The sequence below is a fragment of the Theropithecus gelada genome, chromosome 12 (assembly GCF_003255815.1).
Source record: "Theropithecus gelada isolate Dixy chromosome 12, Tgel_1.0, whole genome shotgun sequence".
NCBI classification, from domain to species: domain Eukaryota; kingdom Metazoa; phylum Chordata; class Mammalia; order Primates; family Cercopithecidae; genus Theropithecus; species Theropithecus gelada.
Window position 1 is genome coordinate 13,245,399 of NC_037680.1, and position 14,650 is coordinate 13,260,048.

Consider the following 14,650-nt stretch of genomic DNA (forward strand, 5'->3'; position numbering starts at 1 on the left):
TGTGTCCTTTGGGCCAGATCTGGCCATTAGCCTGTTTTTGTATGGTCAGTGAAGTCAGGATGTTGTTCACATTTTTAAAGGTTATAAAAGAAAAAAAATAAAACAGACTGTACATGGTTCACAAAGCCTAAGATACTTACTCTCTGGCTCTTTATAGAAAATGTTTGCCAACTCCTGATCTATAACATTTTTGAAACTTGAGATATAATTTACCTGCCATAAAATTCGCTATTTAAAAGTGTACAATTCAATGGTTTTTAATATTTACAGAGCTGTGCAACCATCATAATCATCTAATTCCAGAACATTTTCATAACCTTAAAAAGAAATTCTTCACCTCTTAGCCATCATTTCCCCCTAGTCTTCTCAGCCCTCTGACTCTAGGCAAATACTGATATACTTTCTGTCTCTTTGAATTTACCTATTCTGGACATTTTGTATAAATGGAATCATGAGACATGTGGCTTTCTTTGTGTCTCACTTCTTTTAATTAGCATGTTTTCAAGGTTTGTCCATCTTGTAGCATGAATCAGTATAGTGGTCACCCCTTATCCACAGCTGGTATGTTGCAAGATCCCCGGTGGATGACTGAAACCATGGACAGTACCACACACTAAATACATTGTTTTTTCCTATGCATACATATAAGTAGTAAAATTTAATTTATAAATTTGGCACAGTAAGATTTCCAGGTGATGTAGTAATACAAAATAAATAAATACATAAAATAAATATAAATTAGGCACAGTAAGAGATTGACAATAATAACTAATAATAACATAGAACAGCTATAACAATATACCTTAATAAAAGTTATGTGAATGTGATCTATCTCTCTCAGTATATCTCATTGTACCATGCACATTCTTCTTGTGATCTCTCTGATCACCAAGACAGTTAGTAAGTGAATAACAGGGCAGATAGCATAGACAGTGTAGATACACTGGACAAAGGGATGATTCACCTACTGCGGTGGGATGGCAGAAGATTTCACCATGTTACTCAGAACAACATGCAATTTTAAATTTATGGATTTTTTTTTCTGGAATTTTTCACTTAATATTTTCAGACTGCAGTTGATTTAGGGTAACTAAAACTGCAGAAAGTGAGGCTGTGGATAAGGGGGAATTAAGGTACTTCTGTGCTTTTTATGACTGTAAATATACCATTGTATGGATATGCCACATTTTGTTTATCCATTCATTAGTTGGTGGGTTATTTATGCTTTTTGACTATTATGTATAATGAGATTAATGTTTGCAAAACATTAACTTCATAAGGATGTGCTACCATTTGCTAAATAAGTTGTTTCCAGTTTGTTGTATTATAAATAATGCCACTGTAACATACTTTTGTTTTCTTGGAATAGTTTTCTAGAAGTATTAAATATAATTGCTGAGTCAGTATTAAAGCTTTTGGTTGTATTTTATGTTTTACTTTAGTGAACTCCATTTAGCTACTACATGGCCTCATCTGACTGAAGGGATCATTGTGGATAATGATGTTTATTCGTAAGTATGTTAAGAGTAGTAATACAATGAGATTAAAAAACTTCAGTAGAATAACTCTCAAATTGCTAGTAATTTTTATGTGCATTTTTTATTGTTTTCTTTTGATTTTAGTGTTCCCTTTTGTGTTTTATTGTCTAAGGACTTTGATTTCTTATGATGTTATTTTTTAAAAACTTATCCAAATGGCTCTTTGTATCTGGATAAGAGTAAGTTTAAGGGAGGCTAAATGGATTGCTTGTCCTTCTATGTTTTCATTAGACTGCATTTTAATAAGTTCATGAATCTTGCAGATTGTCATAATTAGGATCTTATGTTTATTGGTTTGCGTTTTAGTGATTTGGATCCTATTCAAGCTCCGCATTGGTCTGTTAGAGTTCGAAAAGCTGAGAATCCTCAGTGTTTGCTAGGTAAGGTATATTATGCTCCATTCCTGAAATACCACTGATCTGCTTAACTTCCAAATCAGAAACACTGCATACATTCCTTATACTTTGTCACCTCCTCAGTTAACACCATGTAGGAAAACAATCATTGCCAATAGCAGTGAATCCTTTTTTGAATAGTGCCAGCAAATTCTCCATTATTTTCTCATTATCTCAGCTTTATTTTTCTGACGCTCTTTTTTTTGTTTTGTTTTTGAGACGGAGTCTCACTCTGTCACTTAGGCTGGAGTGCTGTGGCGCCATCTCAGCTCACTGCAAGCTCCGCCTCCCGGGTTCACGCCATTCTCCTGCTCAGCCTCCCGAGTAGCTGGGATTACAGGCGCCAACCCCCACGCCCGCTAATTTTTTGTGTTTTTAGTAGAGACGGGGTTTCACCATGTTAACCAGGATGGTTTTGATCTCCTGACCTCGTGATCCACCCGCCTCGGCCTCCCAAGATGCTGGCATTACAGGAGTGAGCCACCACACCCAGCCCGAAGAGCACTGTTTTTGATAGTGCACATTAGAGCCCTTCTGTAGAGTTGTGTCACATCTGCAGCCTATTTCTGATACGGGAAAAGAAATGTGAATAATCTTATACACCTCACAAGGTTATTTGAGGGATCAAGTGAAATAACATAAATGGAAGTACTTTGAAAAATATTAATTGCTATTCAGATACTATTATTGTATCTTATGTCTGGGATTCGTCCCCTTCTCTTTTTTTAGGTGTATCTCTTTCATGAAGTCTTTTGAACCCATCTCCTCAATGTGCCTTGTCATCTTTTTCCTCCTTATATTTAGTACACATAATATTTTCTCCTTTTTTTAATGTTCATCTATGCTACCTTAACTCCCTATCACTTGATATATTACCATTTAACTGATGGAGTTACCAAATATTTATTATGACAGTAATGATGCATTTCTCTAAAGCATTGTTTTCTTGGGCTCTTTATCATTCATATGCTATTTGTCAAATGCTGATTAGTAGTTGCCATTTGTGCTAACTATATAATAGCGAAAACAAAGATGTATAATGTATAAGTCCACCATTGGCGAATTTGTCTGGGGTTTTAGGGCAACAGTGTAGAGTCAATGTCAAGAGTTTTACAGTTGGACAGACCTCAGTTCAAATCCTAGATTGACCACATTGGTCAAGTTTCTTAATCTTTTTAAGCCCCAGAGTCCTCATAAGTAAAATAGAGATAACATTAGTACTTACTTCATAGGGTTATTGGGAGGATCAAATGAGATTATGTACCTGTGTGCATGTATATATATCACATTTAACAGTGCCTTTGTTATAGTAAATGAACAGTAAATGCTTTCTGTTGTTTAATCATTGAATTACTACATATTATGTTTACGTACTAAGTTGCTTCTTAGTAACATTATTATTCCTCATTTTGTGACTCTGTGATATTTGCTGAGGATCTCAGAATTGAAAGTATTCTCATTTTAGTTTAATGTTCCATGATCTTACCTTACTTCTTATAATATTTTGTATGACTAGATTATAGACTTTTCCTACCTTTCTGAGGAAGCCCCCAAAAAGTTATGGGTTAATTCAGAATTAGTTGGTGAATTATAAAATTTAGATGTACTTGATGTATCTTAGTACTGATAGTATTTGTCAAGCATTCATTTATTTGTGTAAACATTGTTGCTCTTTAGAAGATTCAAATCACTTTACCTCTTTTTATAATAATGACAGACAGCTGGGTGCAATGGCTCATGCCTATAATCCCGGCACTTTGAGAGGCTGAGGCAGGCGGATTGCTTGAGCCCAGGAGTTTGAGTCCAGCGTTGGCAACATGGCAAAACCTCGTCTCTACAAAAAATACAAAAATTAGCTGGGCATGGTGATGCACACCTGCAGTCCCAGCCTACCCAGGAGGCTGAGGTGGGAGGATCACCTGAGCCTGGGAGGTCAAGGCTGCAGTGAGCCATGATTGTGCCACTGCACTCCAGCGTGGGCGACTGAGTAGGACTCTGTCTCAAAAATAATAATAATGACAGAAAGAATACCATTAATATGTAGCAGAAACTGAGATATATTTATCCTACATGATTTCCTAATCCTCTAGAAACATATCTTTAGTGTTTCTTCTTAATTTTATTTATTAATGGATTTAGATTCTAGTAGTGTAGCAGTTGGGGAAAGATTACTACATACCTGGAGTAAGTTCTTGTTACTTATGTAACTTAATGACAGATGGATGCTGGGTCTCATTGAGGCATATAGTAAGTACTATTAGGTACAATTATTTTTTTCTTTCCTTCTAGAAGGAATTCTAAGGAAAAGCTTTTTAAATATCCTGGGACATGGAGAGAAAGAAAAGAACAAGGCTACCTTTGATATAGGATTAAATTCTTGCCTTTTTCAATGGAAAAACTGAATGGTTTTACTTTCTACCATATCTTAGTTAATAGCTTTTGTGGAAAACATACTTTAATTTATAGGACTGATTTTGTGTTTTCACTTAAGTGTCAAAAATGATAACTTTTTTCCTACATAGGTGATTTTGTCACTGAATTTTTTAAAATTTGCCGTCGAAAGGAGTCAACTGATGAGATTCTTGGACGATCCGCATTTGAGGAAGAAGGCAAAGGTAACCTACATTTTTTTTTTTAACATTACCTTCAGATGTCTTCCTCTTTTTCCTTGGCACATTTTTCAGCAACTTTTCATCTATTTTCTCATTTTGAATTAAGTTGGAGAATCAAGTTTTGATGGACTAGACAGCTACAGTTCCTTTCCAGGCTATACCCAGTGCTTGTTAAGACATTAAGGGCATTTAATAAGTTCTTTCCACCAAAAATGTAAAATATTTTGAAAAGTAGAGTTTTAGAGGTTAAATTTTGAAGTCTCCTGGGGAGAAATAATTTGTGTGACACCATTGTCACTCATGCTTGCACATAAAGCTGAATGTGTATATTAATATTTTATAATTCCAAGACCATGTAACACTAGTAAAAAGAATGAGTAAAATATTCTATACAATCATCAATTTGTTCATCACTTTCACCTGCTAAGGTTGGCAATATAATTTATATTTATTTCTGTTCTTTTTTTAGAAACTGCTGATATAACTCATGCTTTGTCAAAATTGACAGAGCCGGCATCAGTTCCAATTCATAAATTATCAGTTTCAAATATGGTACACACTGCAAAGAAGAAAATCCGAAAACACAGAGGTGTAGAGGAGTCACCGCTAAATAATGATGTCCTCAATACTATTCTCCTGGTAATTAAATGTTCTGTCTTTATAGGTCTATCTGCAGAATCATTTATTCATTATATATTCAGCTCCTTCTATGTGGTAGACAGTGACTTTGGAATATAAAATGAGTGAAACAGTTACCACATATAGAAAATTCCTACTAGTTTAGTGGTGAGAAGGAAAGTAAATAGTACTTATGATACCATGTTGCACGTGAGAAATCTGGCAAGGGGGCTGTGAGAGAGCACAGCAGAGGTGCATTTGTCCCTGTCTGGGCAGTGGGAATCAGGGAAGGCTTCATGAAGAGGGACATTTGAGCTGAATCTTGATGAAAAGAAGGCTTTAGAAGCAGAGGAATAGCAGAGGTTTGAGAGCATGCTGAACAGTTGACATTTTGTAGGGTGCTTCCCAGAGCGTGACCAGGGTTGAGGCTGGAGAAAGTAGTAGATAACCTGCCATGCTGAAGCACTGGCTTTTATCTTGCAGTTTAAGTAGAAGATCAAAATGATTAGAATTTTTTTTTCTTTTTTTTTTGAGATGAAGTCTCGCTCTGTCACCCAGACTGGAGTGCAGTTGCGCGTCTCGGCTCACTGCAACCTCCACCTCCTGGGTTCAAGCGATTTTCCTGCCTCAGCCTCCCTAGTAGCTGGAACTACAGTTGCGTGCCACCATGCCTGGCTAATTTTTTGTATTTTTTTAGTAGAGATGGGGTTTCACCGTGTTAGCCAGGATGGTCTTGATCTCCTGACCTCATAATCCGCCCGCCTCGGCCTCCCAAACTGCTGGAATTACAGGCGTGAGCCACTGCACCTGGCCCCAGAATTATATTTTTGAAAGGTTGCTTTGACAGTAGTTGAGAGAAAGCTTTTAGTGAGAATGAGAGGGAGATAAGTAGAGGGCTAAGGTGGCTCCTAGGTATAACAGGATGGAATGGCCCCAGCCTGGGGGCATCCACACCATGGTTTAATGTCTGCATGACTTACTGCGTGACTTTGAATAAGTCACTTCAGTTTCCTCATCTATAAAATCTGGCTAACAAAGCCTTGCGAGATTGCTGTGAGGATTACAGGATCTTCTGTGACACTGCCTGGCATATATGGGCCTTTGATAAATGATAGCTATTTTTACTGTAATTGTGGTTAAAATCATATTCCTGGAAATTTGTGCATTGGGAAAAACCTTCAAGAAAAGTGTTGAAAAGAAAACTGTACTTGGAAACTTAATGTTAATCTTATCTACCATTTGTCTGAACAAAACTCTCAGCCAACTTTTTAGCTTGTACGTCGTAAGATGTGGGCAGTGATACTTAGCTCAAACAGTTGTATGAGAATAGGACAATGCTGGTAATTGTGCCTGGTACTGGCACTTGGCACATAGTAGGTCATCTAATTTTTAAAAGTGTTGGACATGTTCTATAATATGTGGCAAAGTATACATAGTGAGAGGAATTACTAATCAGCAATACCACAAAACAATTGAGAAGAACAGTGGTAAAAGGACTATAAATAAATTTCTGTAGAGAGCCTCCTTTTTAAGACTGTATTCTTTTTTTTTTTTTTTTTTTTTTTTTGAGACGGAGTCTCGCTCTGTAGCCCAGGCTGGAGTGCAGTGGCCGGATCTCAGCTCACTGCAAGCTCCACCTCCCGGGTTCACGCCATTCTCCGGCCTCAGCCTCCCGAGTAGTTGGGACTACAGGCGCCTGCCACCTCGCCCGGCTAGTTTTTTGTATTTCTTAGTAGAGACGGGGTTTCACCGTGTTAGCCAGGATGGTCTCGATCTCCTGACCTCGTGATCCGCCTGTCTCGGCCTCCCAAAGTGCTGGGATTACAGGCTTGAGCCACCGCGCCCGGCAAGACTGTATTCTTAAAGAATGTTATTCAAATCATGTAGCTTAGTTGTCATGTACACTGGATTGTTTTGACCACTCCTACACGTACATATAAACAGAAACCACATGGAAAAGGTACGTCGGTTATTATAGGTTTAGACTGCTTCTTACTTTCCAGGGGTATCATAAAATAAAATTGTGGGTTTTGAATATCATCTCTTAGTAGTCTATATATGAAAGCCTGTGGATGATATAACTCTTCAGATCCTCATGAGTACATGGGTGTTTTTAAATTGTCTTTTATGGTTTTGTTTTTTAAATAGTAGTAACTCTAAAAAAATGTAATGGCCTTGGATGAGCATGAAGTCACAGTGATGAGATTTTGCTTTTGCACCATTCAGCTTACAGAATCAAGTGATTACTTTTAAGAAAAAAATTCTAATTTCTAAAATTGGCTAGTCACTGAAACCTTGTGTATTTTCAAGGAAAAATAGAAAAAAATTGAGATTGTAGAACAAACTGGCCATTACAACTGGAACATTTCTATTGTTAGAGCAGCAAAACCATTAAAAAGTTAAATAATGTCTATATGAGTTATAAAAGTCAACAAAATAGGAAATGTGGTCTAAAACACGATTGTTTTTTTCCTTTCCTTCAAGTTCTTATTCCCTGATGCTGTTTCTGAGAAACCACTAGATGTAACTACTTCAACAGATAATAATTATCCTCCATCAGAGAGTGAAGACTATGTAAGTTGATTTGGGGTTCAATATTAAAATGTTTTAAATGCACTGAATTTCTAGAGGTTCTATATATTTCTAGTTTAATAGCTTAATATCTTTTTATTTTAAAAATCACCTTGGGAATTTTGGATGGGAGATCATGGTTTCCACCTAGATAACTAGCACAGATACACATTTTGAGTAGCAAGAATTTTTCTGGAAACAATGAAAAAATAGCATGAATATACTCTACACAGCTGTAGGATTTCTCTCATTGTAGAGTTTTGGTGAAATCATTAAATTTATGTTTTTCAACAGATTCTTTTCTATATTTTAAAACTAGTTAGTAAATGGAAAACTCTTTAATGAAGTAAAATGTGTAAAATTAGGTAAATTTTCATGGTCTCTTTGTTTAGTCTTTGAAAAATTAAGAAGTGGAAGAATTTAAATGACAAGAGTAGATATATGTCAAACTTTACAGTTATTGTTGAAAAGTAGATTTCATGAGGTGAGAGAAAAAAGCAAAGGCTTTTTACATTTTCAGTTTAGACAGTTATGATATTTGTTTGTTTAGACATGCTCATTTTGTAATTAAAAGATTTTTAAAACAACACATGAAATTTGGAATATTTCCTAGAGATTCCACAGAAGAAATTGAAAGCTACAACTTTAGCTTCATTAAACTATAGCTTTATGTTTTTAATCTTAGTAGAAATCTTGAAAATGTGGGACTGCCTAAGAATAGTTTATGCAGTAGTGTATTAGACATTTGATAATGCCTAGTTTAGGTGGGATAGGTTAATTTTAGAACTAAAATCTCTCCCTATGAACTCTTCAATTATATGTGTAAAATATTTTGGTAACAAGTTTGCTTTGTTTCTGTTTCGTTAAATTTAGAATCTCTACAATCAGTTCAAGTCTGCACCATCTGACAGTTTAACATACAAATTGGCTTTGTGTCTCTGTATGATCAATTTTTACCATGGAGGGTTGAAAGGAGTGGCACACCTCTGGCAGGAATTTGTTCTTGAAATGCGTTTCCGATGGGAAAACAACTTTCTAATTCCAGGGTAATAATTTCAATTTTCAGTTGTTTAGATAGGATTTTGTTTGTTAGCAGACATTTGACTTTTGACCTATTTTTCCCTCTTCTAGGAAATCTGCCCTAAGAAAGTGGCAAGACGCTTAGACATGATTTATGTTAGAGGTGTTCACTGCAGCAAATTTATTAATATAATAGAAAAAAAGGCAAAACCTAAATATCAAACATAAAAGAATAAATAACTTGTACTGTATCTCTATAATAGAAAATTACAGATTGATTACAATTTTTTCCCCAAGAATCTTTAATAACAGATGTTCATATTGTTTCTAATAAAGTATAATATACTAATACATATACAAAGTGCTTTTAATTATGTTGCTATATTTGTACAGGAAAAAGATTATAAATAACATGAAATGCTATCAGTTTTTTCCAGTGTGAAATTATATTTTTATTTTGTTCTTTATACTTTTATGTATTTTCAAAGTCTTTTGTAATAAACCTGCATTTTGTAATTGACATTTTACTTAATCAAACAGAACATTTTCATTAGCACATAGGTTGATATTGCATAGTTTAGTGCTCATCTACCCATGCTAAGATAGGAGAATCATGATTATGAGCAATATAAAATGATTACTGATCCAAAAACATTTATATCATTTTCCAATCTCTGCTTAGCTGGATTCTCTCTTGGTTCTAGACAGTTTGCTCTGGAACGTTTTACAGACCCAGAAGCATGTTGAATGTGAGAGAGTGCCTCTGGCTGATTGCTGGGAACCTAGTGGTCTAGAGGAACCTAGAACTAGAGACAGTCTGAGGTCCTATTGAAATACAGGTGGAGATCGTGGTTTTTACAGTGAGAATCCACTGTAAGAATTTAGTACTGAATACACAAACTGATTTATTTTGTATGGTGTGAAATACTGTGTGCTAGTACTTCCTAGAAGGGGGTTCAGGGACTTTTTCTCATTTTGAGTTTTTATTGGCCTGAAAACTATCACTAATTTGCTGTTATGTTTTGAAGTATCTGTTATATTTGCTGTTGGTGATTTGTGGACTAGGAGTGTAAAATAAATTTTCATCTTTTAATTCTATGTGCTCCCCCTCTGGAATTCACTTACGTGTGGAAATCTAGTTTTGATTTCTTATCAATATAGCTAAAAATTATGGTAGTATAGAAAATAATCATATCTGAAGCAATTTTACTAAAACTAAGCTGTCTTTTCTCCTTACTTTATTTGATAGATTAGCAAGTGGACCCCCAGATCTGAGGTGTTGTTTACTGCATCAGAAACTACAGGTAAAGATTTCTCAATGACATAGATAAATGTGGTCTTGATTTAGTCAGAGATTATTCTAATACTAAATGTGATAATGGGTTACATGATGTTCTCATGGTGCTGCTGTAGGTTATCTATAGTCAGTAGTCACTGCAGTTCACAATGTCCTGAGAAGTGGAGAGTGAAAATTAAATATTCAAGCAGTAGGTAGATTTTTATTTTTCTGTAACTAATTCAACTATAAATGTTATTTCTCTTTTCTTAAGATGTTAAATTGTTGTATTGAAAGAAAGAAGGCACGTGATGAGGGGAAAAAGACAAGTGCTTCAGATAATGTCACTAATATATATCCAGGGGATGCTGGAAAAGCAGGAGACCATTTGGGGCCAGATGATCTAAAAGAAACAGATAAGGACAAGGGAGAGGTAGGAAAATCTTGGGATTCCTGGAGTGACAGCGAAGAAGAATTTTTTGAATGCCTAAGTGATACTGAAGAACTTAAAGGAAATGGACAAGAGAGTGGCAAGAAAGGAGGACCTAAGGAGATGGCAAATTTAAGGCCGGAAGGACGGCTCTATCAGCATGGGAAACTTACACTGCTGCATAATGGAGAACCTCTCTACATTCCAGTAACCCAGGTAGGATGCACTAGTTCTTTCCATTTTAATTTATTTTATGGTTTATATAACTTCATCCTGGTAGAAGATAGGGCTTGGGGTAAGGAAAATTCTCTAAAAAGTCTATGTTTAGGCCAGGTGCGGTGGCTTACGCCTGTAATCCTAGCACTTAGGGAGGCCGCAGTGGGCAGATCACCTGAGGTCAGGAGTTCAAGACAAGTCTGGCCAACATGGTGAAACCCCGTCTCTACTAAAAGTACAAAAATTAGCTGGGCGCAGTGGTGCACACCTGTATTTCCAGCTACTGGGGAGGCTGAGGCAGGAGAATCATTTGAAGCCAGCAGTCGGAGGTTGCAGTGAGCCAAGATCGCGCCACTGCACTCCAGCCTGGGCAACAGAGCGAGACTTGGTCTCAGAAGAAAAAAAAAAAGTTTATGTCTAAAAATAAACATATAGACTATGTTTAAAGAAACTAAAGGTAAAGATTTCCCAATGACATAGATAAATGTGGTCTTGATTTAATCAAGGATTTTTAAAAGCTTGAACAAAGTCTATGTTTAAAGATTAAAGAAATCTAAGTAAACTTTTGGGGTTTTTAGGTTTGCCATTTCTGTAATTGAGAAATGTTTTGAAGTTTAAGTAGATCACCTCATCATATATAAGGTGGTTTATTATTTGTTAAACTGAGTGGTGAATGCTCAGATGTTTAAAAAAGAAAATCCAACTGCACTTATGTATGTTTTTGTTTAACTTGTGGACAAAGACTTATAAATAGGTGCAAAAAATAAATCCTCTTTTGCAACCCAGAACTCATTGTTCAGTATGAGTTTTGATACATATAAGAAGGGATATTATGATACCTGACACAATTAACTGATGGGAGTACTGATAGCCATAAGGGTTGGTCCCAGGCCAGGCACAGTGGCTCAAGCCTGCAATCCCCATAGCAAGGTGGGAGTATTTCTTGAAGCTAGGAGTTCAAGACCAGCTTGTGCAAGAAAGTAACAAACACCTCATCTCCACAAAAATTTAAAAATTAGCTGAGTATTGGGTCATGTGTCTGTAGTTGCAGCTACTCAGAAAGAGGAGGCTGAGGCAGGAGGATTGAGCCCAGAAGTTAGAGGCTGCACTGAGCTTTGATGGCACCACTGTACTCCAGCCTGGGTAACAAAGATAGACCCTGTCTCTTACTAAAAAAAAAAATTGATTCTAGGACTGTCGAAGAGATAGTTAAACAGCATGGGATATGAGGGGAATCCTCAGCAGTATTGATTTTGCATTCCAATTTCATGTTGACTTGATACATATGATGGCTTTTTGTTTTAAAGGCTTTTATCTTGAGAACATGATGTCTGGAGTTAAAGGTATTGGCGTATTCCACACATCCGTACTATTCTTGAGTATGATCGCTTAGGGTGTCAAATTGAGAACCAGGCAGATCCATCACCTACAGTAAAAAGGACCCTAAAGTAAATTGGTTGAAGAAATTAGATCCCAAAGACTCTTGGTGAATTTTGAAGTCTTTTTCAGTATATCCATATTAAAAGGAGACGACAGAGGCCAAAATAAAAGAATTATGGGCTAACAGGACAACTGGATTAAAATAAGCCTCAGTTTCATTAGAAAGGCTAACTTGAAGATAAATCTTTTGACTCCAGCTCTTTAGAGGATCTAAAGTGACCTTGATGGACAGTGGAAGAAATCACGACATGGAATTCCTTGAATAAAAATTTATTGATTTGAAAAAAGAAAATCCAAAAATATGTAGAGAGAACAGAAGTAAATATCCTTCAATTATATGATTAGCTTTTATCTGCTCAAAAATATAGTTTGACGCCATATACACCATTAGGATGTAGAACAGCAATAACTCAAAAACAGCAGCAGCAATAGTTGTTTTTATGGGTTTTGTTTTGTTTTGTTTTGTTTTTTTGACTCAGAGTCTCTCTTTGTCGCCCAGGTGGGGAGTGCAGTGGCATGACCATGCCTTACTGCAGCCTTGACCTCCTGGGCTCAAGCGATCCTCCCACCACAGCTTCTCAAGTAGCTGGAACTACAGGTGCATGCCATCATGCCTGGCTAATTTTTTGTGGTTTTTGTAGAGGTGAGGTTTCACCCTGTTGTTCAGGCTGTTCTTAAATTCCTGAACTCAAGCCATCTGCCTGCCTGGACCTCCCAAAGTGCTAGGATTATAGACATGAGCCACTGCGCTTGGCCTGAAAACATTTTATTGTGAAAATTGTAATCTAGTAAAAATGAAAGAGGCTGGGTATAGTGGCTCAGTGCCTGTAATCCCGACACTTTGGGAGACCGAGGTGGGAGCGGATTGCTTGAGCCCAGGGGTTCAAGACCAGCCTGGGCAACATGGCGAAACCCTGTGTCTACCAAAAAAAAAAAATTAGCCCGGTGGGGTAGCATGCACCTGTAGTTGCAGCTACTTGGGAGGCTGAGGTGGAAGCATCAGTTGAGCTTAGGAGGTTGAGGCTGCAGTGAACTGTGATTGTGTCAGCCTAGGCAACAGAGCAAGACCCTGTCCCAAAAAAAAGAAAAAAAAAAAGTGAAAGCCACCATCCACTAATTTTGACTCACATTCCTTGAAGTAACTAGTAACTAACAAGTATTATTGGTTTGGGTTATATTTCTTATACCTGTTTCAATGCATTGATGTATAATACATATATGCGTGTACATATTAATACATGGTTTTATGGATTTTTTTTTTTTTTTTTTTTTTTTGAGACAGGATCTCATTCTGTTGCCTAGGCTGGAATGCAGTGGCTGGGCTCCAGTGATCCTCCTACATCAGCCTCCCAAGTAGCTGGGACTATTAAGTGCTCACCATCGTGCCAGGCTGAGTTTTTCACTTTTAAAATTTTTGTAAAGATGGAGTCTTGCTATGTTGCCCAGGCTGGTCCTAAACTCCTGACCTCAAGCGATCCTCTGTTTCGGTTTCCCAAAGTGCTGGGATTATAGGCATGAGCCACTATGCTCAGCCTCAATTTCTTATAAACAATTGGTATTACCAACCATATAAATTTTTGCTAACATGATGGTCAAAAATAGTCTCTCAGTGTTTTAGATTGTATTTTTCTGAATTTTCATGAACCTGAGCATCTTTTAATATGTTAGCCATCCTTTCCTGTGAATCACCTATGATTTTTCTTTTAGGTTGCTCTCCTGTTCTTACTGATTTATATGAATTCTTCATATTTTAGATGTGAATCTACAGTTATATGTATTGTATGTGTTTTCTGCTGGTCATTTTAAAAACATACGTTCATGTATTTACTTAATTTTTGAGTTATAACTTAATATAATAAAGTGTACAAATCTTGGCTGGGCATGGTAGCTCACGCCTGTAATCCCAGCATTTTGGGAGGCCAAGATGGGCAGATTTCTTAAGCTCAAAAGTTAAAGACCAGACTGAGGAACATGACAAAACCCCATCTCTACAAAAAATACAGAAATTAGCTGAGCGTGGTGGTGTATGGCTGTAATCCCAGCTACTCGGGAGGCTCAGGTGGGAGGATGGCTTGGGTCCGGGAGGCAGGGATTGCAGTGAGCTATGATTGCATCATTGCACTCCAGCCTGGGCAGCAGAGCAAGACCCTGTCTCAAAAAATAAAAATAAGAAAATAAAAAGCACACAAATCTTTAGTATACTGCTTGGTGAGTTTTTTCATATTGATACATGCATGTAACTACTTCCCAGATCAAGATATAGAAAATTCCTATCATCCTAGAACAGTGCTGATAAATAAAACCTTCTGTGAAGATGGAAATGCTCTACATTCTCTGTCTTTCCCATTCAATACAATAGCCATTATCCAAATGTAACTATTGAGTGCTTGAAATGTGGCTAATGTTTCTAAGGAATTAAATTTTTAATTTTAATTTATTTAAATTAAATAGCCAGATGCATTGGATAGTGAAGTCCAGTATTCCCCTCCAGCAACTCTTTCTCTAACTTTTAATCACCATAGGTTAGTTTTGCC

General features: G+C 36.7%; 1 protein-coding gene and 1 non-coding gene across 5 annotated transcripts in view; both read left to right on the forward strand.

Annotated features, from left to right (window-relative positions):
* RAB3GAP1 (RAB3 GTPase activating protein catalytic subunit 1) overlaps positions 1-14,650 on the forward strand; it is a 109,761-nt gene that overhangs the window by 67,657 nt on the left and 27,454 nt on the right. For all 4 annotated transcript variants that reach the window (XM_025404560.1, XM_025404558.1, XM_025404559.1 and 1 more), the window contains exons 10-17: positions 1,443-1,511; positions 1,845-1,918; positions 4,456-4,548; positions 5,015-5,184; positions 7,648-7,737; positions 8,608-8,780; positions 10,004-10,058; positions 10,305-10,676. In XM_025404560.1, coding sequence (XP_025260345.1) covers positions 1,443-1,511; positions 1,845-1,918; positions 4,456-4,548; positions 5,015-5,184; positions 7,648-7,737; positions 8,608-8,780; positions 10,004-10,058; positions 10,305-10,676 — 1,096 coding nt within the window. The remainder of the gene's footprint in view (positions 1-1,442; positions 1,512-1,844; positions 1,919-4,455; positions 4,549-5,014; positions 5,185-7,647; positions 7,738-8,607; positions 8,781-10,003; positions 10,059-10,304; positions 10,677-14,650) is intronic.
* LOC112636819 lies at positions 11,381-11,508 on the forward strand. The gene has a single exon (XR_003122292.1). It is a non-coding gene; the product is annotated as a small nucleolar RNA SNORA40 (small nucleolar RNA).